At 37.1% G+C, this 9897-nt stretch overlaps 1 protein-coding gene across 2 annotated transcripts in view; it reads right to left on the bottom strand.

Annotated features, from left to right (window-relative positions):
• Positions 1-76: 76 nt before the first annotated feature.
• The window catches only part of LOC103520066 (ras-related protein M-Ras-like), an 11003-nt gene continuing 1182 nt past the window's right edge, over positions 77-9897 (bottom strand). Inside the window, exons 2-3 of one of the 2 annotated variants that reach the window (XM_008485160.2) lie at positions 6344-6497; positions 77-303 (exon numbers count right to left, since the gene is read on the bottom strand). In XM_008485160.2, the coding sequence (XP_008483382.2) occupies positions 288-303; positions 6344-6497 (170 nt within the window). In that variant the 3' untranslated portion in view covers positions 77-287. Of the gene's footprint in view, positions 304-4626; positions 4904-6343; positions 6498-9897 lie in introns of those variants that run through there. The other variant, XM_026831327.1, reaches the window with a different exon arrangement.

The raw sequence follows: 9897 nt of genomic DNA, 5'->3' as shown, positions 1-9897 counted from the left end.
AAAAAAAACAAAACCAACGACGGAAAAAAAAGGGGAAGAAAAAAAAAAAAAAAAAAAAAAAAAAAAAAAAAAAAAATGCGCCTTTTTCTACCCACTTGGTATTTAATTTAAATATTTTTTATTCTTGACCACGTGAAAAATTGGCCGAATTTCAGATTCTATGACTTTTCCATGTTTTCTTGGTATAAACCCTCTTGTAGATTAGATGTATTAGGAATGAGATTACTGCATTCGACAGTTTTTAGATAACTTTCGATTGTGTCTCTCTGTGTCAGCTGGTTGTTTCCTTATGACTCGAACAATCTGAAACCACATAAATTAATTGATAGTAATAATAAGTTTATTGTTAAAAGAAGAAGAAAGAAAAAGAATAATAAGTTTATTGTTAACTTTACATACTTTAAACTTTTCTTTGTGTATCCCTCTTTTTATTATCGTTGCATTTTTGTCCATTATGTAATTTGAATATTTCTCAAAATTATTGCATAGGACTCCAAGGGGAACAAAGCGGGTACAATATCAGAAATTAATTTTGAAAGGTGATTTGTGCTCGCTTGTGATTAATCTTGATGTGCAGATCTTAAGATTCAATTGAGTGTTTTGTCCCTATCATGTCCTCAAGTTTCTCAATTTACGAGTATTTTAGGCTCTAAATTTCGAAGCAAACACGAATGTAAAAAACATTCATAGCAGCTGGGAAAAACAATGTTATCTACAGGGTGTCCCGCAAACGACTGTACAACGCTTGAGGGTTGATGCAGGACCTAAAGGACTTCCAGAAAAAACTATCTGGACAGATCCGATTTTCAACAGGGGCGGAGTTATGAAGGATTTTGTTTTTCAACATTTTTCACACCTTGTCCCCTTAAAACGCCTCTTGAACTCTTGAATCAATAAAGATAATAAAAAACTGATTGCATCATTGAAAAAAACACAAAATTTACTAAAAGATAAGATTCCCTGTTTTGGTAAAACCCTCCCTCAAACACAACCAGAGGCTTGAGAAAAAGATTTTTTGTATGTCTTTAAAAACTACCATTTTTTCAATTCGATTTTTCTTAAAGTTTCCACTGAAATTCATTGAATTTCTCCTGATGGAAAAGTACCCCTTTTTGTCCTCTTTAATTCCATTATCTTGAATTTTTTGAGAAATCATTATTTACGGAAATATTAACCCCCACAAAAACACAAATGTGAAAAAAAAGGCCAAGTTCCTATCCAAAAATGTCGGCCTATAAAAGTGGTGAGATCAGAAAATAAAGGCCAAGCCTGCAGTCCCAGTTTTTCGTGCCTTATGAATCTTAATTCCTTCAACCTTCTCTCAGTTTCAACTTGGCTATGTTTTCTCTTCGGATTTGACGTTTATTTATTTATTTATTTGAGTAGGGAAAACATAGCCAAGTTGAAACTGAGAGAAGGTTGAAGGAATTAAGATTCATAAGGCACGAAAAACTGGGAATGCAGACTTGGCCTTTATTTTCTGATCTCACCACTTTTATAGGCCGACATTTTTGGATAGGAACTTGGCCTTTTTTTTCACATGTGTGTTTTTGTGGGGGATCTCACTCCTTTTTTCTAAGCATGTATTCTAACATGATTAGTAGGTTACGTAGGTACCTACAGATCTTCTTATTACCGTGAGTTGTTGTTGTTGCCCGGGCGGGAATCGAACCCGCGGCCTAGCGCTTACAAGGCAGACGCACTACCAACTAAGCTAACTAGGCTGGCAGTATGTATCTTTAAATAGGTTTTGGAAGGACATCACAAGTGGCAATTGGTGATTCTCATGATTTTTTTTTATTGTCTCAGAAAAAACTATAAAAATTAAAAAAAATATTGAGACTAAAACGAAGAAAATGCGTTCACTAGATCGTGAGATACAGCTCTCGGAACAGAGTCTCAAGCACGCCGATATCATACCTAGCGACAACACTGTACTCCTGTGATGACGTCATCTACCAATATCGTACGACGCGCCGTGGGCTTATTACCATAGGGCTTTGGGGTCGGGGCTCAAATAGATCGAATAGGTACCTATCTACGCATTTTGTTATCACTATTTTTCAATATCAGCATAGGTACTTATACCTATTTACCTATTTTCAAATTTAGATATTTTCATTCCATTTTTTTTTTATCATGCACTTATTCAAGTAGTTACTTCTTCGTACATGTACATTTTTTTTAAGGGGTTTGACAGAGGGAACTTTAACTGCTATGGTCTTATCGTCCCGAAATCGAAGAGAGAAGGAAGACAGGATAGGAGAAAGCTAGCCGTTCCGAGAACGAACATTATCCCATCAGGATAAAATCCGCCCTGGGCGGGAATCGAACCCGCGGCCTAGCGCTTACAAGTCAGACGCACTACCAACTAAGCTAAGTAGGCTGGCACATTTATTTCGATCGAGAAGAATAATATGAATAATATGATCTCCACATACCAAACATCCCTGTTCAAAGTTCCACTTTATGTAAACACTACCTACCTACCTACCTACCTACCTACCTACATATGTAGGTAACTACCTGCCTTTGTAGGTACCTACATAGGTAGGTAGGTACCTACATAGGTAGTGTTTACATAAAGTGGAACTTTGAGTAGGGATGTTTGGTATGTGGAGATCATATTATTCATATTATTCTTCTCGATCGAAATAAATGTGCCAGCCTACTTAGCTTTGTTGGTAGTGCGTCTGCCTTGTAAGCGCTAGGCCGCGGGTTCGATTCCCGCCCAGGGCGGCTTTTATCCTGATGGGATAATGTTCGTTCTCGGAACGGCTGGCTTTCTGCTATCCTGTCTTCCTTCGATTTCGGGACGATAAGACCCTAGCAGTTACAGTTCCCTCTGTCAAACCCCTTTAAAAAATGTACATGTACGAAGAAGTAACTACTTGAATAAGTGCATGATAATAAAATGGAATGAAAATATCTAAATTTGAAAATAGGTATAAGTACCTATGCTGATATTGAAAAATAGTGATAACAAAATGCGTAGATAGGTACCTATTCGATCTATTTGAGCCCCTAACCCAAATCCCTATGGTAATAAGCTCACAGCGCGTCGTACGATATTGGTAGATGACGTCATCACGGGAGTACAGTGTTGTCGCTAGGTATGATATCGGCGTGCTTGAGACTCTCATGTTCCGAGAGCTATATCTCGCGATCTAGTGAACGCATTTTCTTCGTTTTAGTCTCAATATTTTTTTTAATTTTTATAGTTTTTTCTGAGATAATAAAAAAAAATCATGAGAATCACCAATTATGTAGGTACTTAACTAAGTCTTTAATCATCAGTAAAATAGCGATCGAAATGTCTAAAAATACGGTAAAACACCGCTAACCGTTGTCCTAATGTTAATAAAAACTGATATTTCGGGGGTTTTAGGTATGGTTTTGGGGGGGTCTACTCTCATAACTTTTTCGATATCTCCAATACACTTGTTCATTTTATCGGTGAACTTCTTTATGGTGGTGTTTTTGTTTGGGGGCCAAAAATAACATACGGAAACGTAGATAGAATGTCCTGAAAAGGTGCATTTCAGCCATAGGTTTTCTAGTTCAGAGCTATTTTCGTTTAATGATGGAATAGGTACCGCAGTGAGGGAACTTTTTATGGCTATCAAAATTCCACCTCCGCCCTTTTTAGTCGAATTCGTCAAATCCCTATCTTGTCTAAAGATTATGTATCTATTATCAAACAATTCATTATTATGGATATCTGGGGTTAACCATGTTTCAGTGATGACGACAATATCGTAATCTTCGCTAAGTAGGTTAAGAAAAAATTCTTGAGTTTTATTTCTAATGCTGTTGGTATTTTGATAGAATATTCTGAGTGACGGGGAACTTTTAGTATGTAGGTTTCTAGTAGGTATTATTTGATGGTTACTGGGTGTTGCGATAGATGTGTTCATATGTTTGGGGTGAAAGTTTTGCGGGGTTTGAGTTTGATGGGTGGTGAGGGGTGTAGTTGGAAAAGTGTTGAGGATAAGATCGTCTCCTATACACGAGTCGTCAGGGGAAGTCGAAAATTTTGTCTGTGGGTTGTGAAGGGTGCATAATTTCGAGGCAATATGTCTTGTTTGAGGACATTGTATATTGGGACCTCCCTATGTGAATGTGTTTTTATGTGGTTGTAATTTACAGGTGTGTTTACATTGTATATTGGGACCTCCCTATGTGAATGTGTTTTTATGTGGTTGTAATTTACAGGTGTGTTTACATTGTATATTGGGACCTCCCTATGTGAATGTGTTTTTATGTGGTTGTAATTTACAGGTGTGTTTACATTGTATATTGGGACCTCCCTATGTGAATGTGTTTTTATGTGGTTGTAATTTACAGGTGTGTTTACTGTATATCTTTTTGTGTTATCGTTATTCCTGTATGAATAGTGTTGTGAATTCATTGTATACGGAGTGTAGGTATTGGGTGGTAAGGGTGGAAAGTTTGACCATGTATGTCTGTATTGAGGTATATCCGGTATAATGGGTCTCTGTGGTTCACGTGCTGTGCGTTGAGTATGCATGTAAGTAGGTGCATAGTGTGATGAATGAGCATGCATATTTGTACCATGCATATTTGTATTTAATATTTTCATTACACCCTGAAGGTAAAACTTACTTGTCTTTGACTCGAAGTATTTGACTATAGAAATGTTTAATATTTTCATTACACCCTGAAGGTAAAACTTACTTGTCTTTGACTCGAAGTATTTGACTATAGAAATGTTTAATATTTTCATTACACCCTGAAGGTAAAACTTACTTGTCTTTGACTCGAAGTATTTGACTATAGAAATGTTTAATATTTTCATTACACCCTGAAGGTAAAACTTACTTGTCTTTGACTCGAAGTATTTGACTATAGAAATGTTTAATATTTTCATTACACCCTGAAGGTAAAACTTACTTGGCCGAGCCCCCCCCCCCCTCGAGCTACATTTTTCTCCTCTACTGTCAGACTCCGAAAAAATTGGGGTCGAGGGGGCCCGGCCACCCCTTCCCCCCTCTTTGAGCTTCATTTATCTCCTATACTGAAGGCAGCCCCCCTCCCCCCGACAAAATCCTGGCTACGGCCTTGGTTGGTGGTGGTGGTTATGGTGATGTCGTTATTATTGGTGTTGTTGATGTTGTTATTTCTTTTGTTGTTCGTGTTGTTTTTGGAGGAAAATTCGGTGCGGCGATAGAAAGAAACTGGTGGACAGGGATTCATAGTAACGTAGGAAATTGACATTCTCCTTTTGTATCGTTAATATCTCCGTAAATAATGATTTCTCAGAAAATTCAAGATAATGGAATTAAAGAGGACAAAAAGGGGTACTTTTCTATCAGGAGAAATTCACTCGATTTTAGTGGAAACTTGAAGAAAAATCGAATTGAAAAAATGGTAGTTTTTAAAGAGATACAAAAAAAATCTTTTTCTCAAGCCTCTGGTTGTGTTTGAGGGAGGGTTTTAACAAAACAGGGAATCTTATCTTTTAGTAAATTTTGTGTTCTTTTCAATGGTGCAATCAGTTTTTTTATTATCTTTATTGGTTCAAGAGATAAAGGCATTTAGGGACAAGGTATGAAAAATGTTGAAAAACAGAAAAACCTTCATAACATAACTCCGCCCCTGTTGAAAATCGGATGTGTCCAGATAGCTTTTTCTGGTAGCCCTTTAGGTCCTGCATCAACTCTCAAGCGTTGTACAGTCGTTCGTGGTACACCCTGTATACGTATTTACGTAATGTTAGGGACACGGTTAGTCCAGTGGTGACCCGCTTGCTTGTCATGGAAGAGGTCCCAGGTTCGATGCCCATGATCGACAAAGATTTGTAATCGTTTTTTGATTGCAAATATTTCAACGAGTTACTTTCTAGTGTTCTCGTGTTAACCCAACACCTGAATGGGAAGTATTGTGTCTCTCCTCGCCCATCTGATGAGAGACATACTACGGGATGGGCATGCTACGACGCAGACCACACGAGTCTAATGTAGCAGTTGTTTCATTGCTACGAATAAAAACGACGATGAAATTTAATATTTTCATTACACCCTGAAGGTAAAACTTACTTGTCTTTGACTCGAAGTATTTGAGTATAGAAATGTTTAATATTTTCATTATGCCCTGAAGGTAAAACTTACTTGTCTTTGACTCGAAGTATTTGACTATAGAAATGTTTAATATTTTCATTACACCCTGAAGGTAAAACTTGTGTCTCTGACTCGAAGTATTTGAGTATAGAAATGTTTAATATTTTCATTACGCCCTGAAGGTAAAACTTACTTGTCTTTGACTCGAAGTATTTGACTATAGAAATGTTTAATTTTCATTACACCCTGAAGGTAAAACTTACTTGTCTTTGACTCGAAGTATTTGAGTATAGAAATGTTTAATATTTTCATAACTCTGCTGATCTGTAACAGAGTAAACTAGAAGAAATCCGTCCCCTTTTCTCATGTACTGCTCTCTCATTGCGCTGAATTCTTCTTGACCTGCAGTATCCAGCACTGAAAACACAAATACATACAGGGTGTTTAAAAAAAAAAGTTGCCACACCTGAAAACTCGAGAACCGGTTGGAATTCGCAAACATCTGAAAACACGTATTTCTTTATTTTCAAGGAGAACCTATTTTTAGGGGATCTCAATTTTTCGGTACTATCAGGGGTGGTGCCAGAGGGGTCAACTTTAAAATCTTGAATGGGAACCCCCTACTTGTGATACATCATATCAAAGGCCTTAAAGAACGTAGTACTTTGGTACAAGTTCGAGCTCAATCCAACAATCAGGGCCGGAGTTATGGCCTATTCAAATTTTCATTTTTCCATGTTCTCTCGCCAATAGGGGAAGCAACAAAATATGATGTATCACAAGTAGATGGTTCCCATTTAAGATTTTAAAGTTGACCCCTCTGGGACCGCCCCTGATAGTGCCAAAAAATTTAGATCCCTTAAAAATAGGTTCCGGGTTCCCCTTGAAAATAAAGAAATACGTGTTTTCGGATTTTTGCAAATTGGTGATTCTCATGAAAAATATAACTGTCCAAATGTATTTTTTTCGTAAAGATCGTCAAAAATAATAAATAATCAGAAAAGAATTTTTTTTTAAAAAAAGTATTTCTTCTCTAAGAAATTCGTCTCCAAAGTATGCGCGGGAAAAATAATGAGATTCAAATTTAGAAATGCGCCCTACGCTTGGCAACATTGCGTGGGACGTAACCAACCATGAAAAAAGAAATTCTTCTGGCTCTTGCTAATCTGATCACATCGTTTTCTTTGGTTTTTGCGTTTTGTATCTGCTAATTTGACTGTTTTTCTGAGTATCCTGTGGTGGTGTAGAGGTCAAGGCGCTCGACTGGTTAACAGGAGGGCGTGGCTTCAATCCCAGCCGAGGTATGGAATTTTATCCTCAATATAATTTGAGAATTTGACCACAATAATAGTAGTAGCCTACTGCTGGAGTAAAGGGACTTATCAGTCCTATGCGAGCAGTAAAAATAAGCACTATTATTATCATATAGGTAGGTACCTACGTAGGTAGTGTTTACATAAAGCGGAACTTTGAGCAGGGATGTTTGGTATGTGGAGATCATACTATTCATATTATTCTTCTCGATCGAAATAAATGTGCCAGCCTACTTAGCTTAGTTGGTAGTGCGTCTGCCTTGTAAGCGCTAGGCCGCGGGTTCGATTCCCGCCCAGGGCGGATTTTATCCTGATGGGATAATGTTCGTTCTCGGCGTATTTCCTTTTTTTTTTTTTTTTTTTTTTTTTTGTTTTTTTTTTTTCTTTAAAATACACGACCTTCCCTTAATTCAGAACCTTTTTTGAACTTGCCAAGGTCCGAGCTCTTTTTTTATATATATAGGGTGTCCACCAAACAAATGTATGACCCACTCAAATTGCTCCAAATCTGTTTGAGTTTTCGAAAAAAAACCGTATTTCTTTGATTTTTGCTAATAATTTTTTGGTAATTTTAAAATTCGCGAAATTGGTACCAACTTTGGAATTTCAAATGAGAACCCATATTTTTATTTCATATTATAATTTTACGTAAAATTTTATGTACAATCGACTATTCATTAATTTTCCTTTATGTCTTCATTTCCTTTATGTTTTTACAAATTTTATTATAATGTTTATTTAACAAGCAGGCTCCGCCCGCTTGCGCGTGGCTGAGGCATGGCCGTATGCAGCATGGCAGTATGCATAGAGGCATGGCCGTAGGTGACCGTAGCGTAACTTACCGTATCGTACCGCACCTGACTATACTTGACTGTACCTAATCGTATCTGACTGTTCCGTACCGTAACGTACTGTAGCTCACTTGCGATACTATATACGTACTAAACCAGTATCATGACTATGTCCAATCCGTACGGTTACCTCAACCTACCAGTATCGTACCATATAGTACAGGACCTGACCGTAACGTACCGTATCTGACCGTACTTGACTGTACGTATGTTGTTCTATTAGCAACTAAAATCACCCTCTATAGCTAGAGGCAAGTTTCAGGTTGTACATCTCGATAGGTTAGTTCCTTATTTAGAACCCAATTTTTTATTCTAATCTAAAGTGACTTTTTATTCTAATTAATTTTTGTTATTTGTTTGTTCATTGTTCATTTGTAATGTTCTTGTTCAGGGATGAACAATTTTCTTAGGAGGGCTGGAGGGGATAATGTTACATAACTCGTCTAGAGTAGGTATTAGGACTATTAGGTAGCTATGACCTTGAAGAGGACACCCGGTAAAATTCCAAAGGTCTCCATGAAATGTCCCCCAAAAAGTTAGGACAATCAGTGAAAACACAAATTTTCTTTGTTTTCAAGATATTTGAATGTATCATTTATTTATTTATTTTTTTTTTTTGACACCCTGTATACTTGTATAGGTTCAATCTTAGGTATCGCGGACAGAACTCAAATCACCTCCCAAAAAGTTAGGACAATCAGTGAAAACACAAATTTTCTTTGTTTTCAAGATATTTGAATGTATCATTTATTTATTTATTTTTTTTTGACACCCTGTATACTTGTATAGGTTCAATCTTAGGTATCGCGGACAGAACTCAAATCACCTTTTTTTTGGGGTTGGGACGGATATCGGATGATTTGGGCTTTTCGAACGGAACTGGTGTTCCCTCGATGAGATCTACCTACCCTGAGCCATTGTCATTGTTTTTCTGGCGCACTCTGTAGTTTCTTAGTAGGTACCTACTTTTTACTTTCTATTACTACAGTATAGCGAGCTATACTAGTATAGTAATGAAAGTATTCCTCCCCCTGGGAATTGTACAACTCCGGGATCATTTTCATCTATCTCCTTCTTGCTCAGGGGTCGACATCTGTGGGACAAGGATGAAAGATGACAAGCTGTTTTAATTATGTAAATAGGTATGTACCTAGTTATATTTTAAAACGCCCCTAAAAAAATCTCCTTTGAAACCGTTTTAGGTGGAAAAGGTGCTTTCTAGAGGTGGTGGTTCGGTAGTTTCCTGAGAAGTGGCTGAAAGCAAAGAGGATACGATTATTGAAAATATATAATAGATTTTTCTATAGCTTATTACCATCTATGTTTTATTATTATTTTGTGGTGACATGATTTAGGTTTAGGCAAAAGATTTTCCACTAAATAAGTATGCGTAGGCAAATTCAGTAGAATAAACAAGATCATTTACATGACAAAAACAAAAGTAATAAGAGGAAGCCCATGGTAGCGTGGGAGGAAGAGGAACTCATCAACGCTCGCTCGATAATATGTTTTCTCATGATTGAGAGGAGACAGGAGGCACGGAAAATGTGTGTTCGTATGATGCGATTTCTTACAATAGATCAGTTGCGCTTGCTTGGGTGATGTTTCAAAGTCATAGAGCAGGAAAAATGAGGACCAACGGAATTTTTCTTT

Source organism: Diaphorina citri, unplaced genomic scaffold, assembly GCF_000475195.1.
Source record: "Diaphorina citri unplaced genomic scaffold, Diaci psyllid genome assembly version 1.1 scaffold3173, whole genome shotgun sequence".
Lineage (NCBI taxonomy): Eukaryota > Metazoa > Arthropoda > Insecta > Hemiptera > Psyllidae > Diaphorina > Diaphorina citri.
Note: the sequence above shows the minus strand (reverse complement) of the source record. Positions and strands in the feature narration are given on the sequence as shown.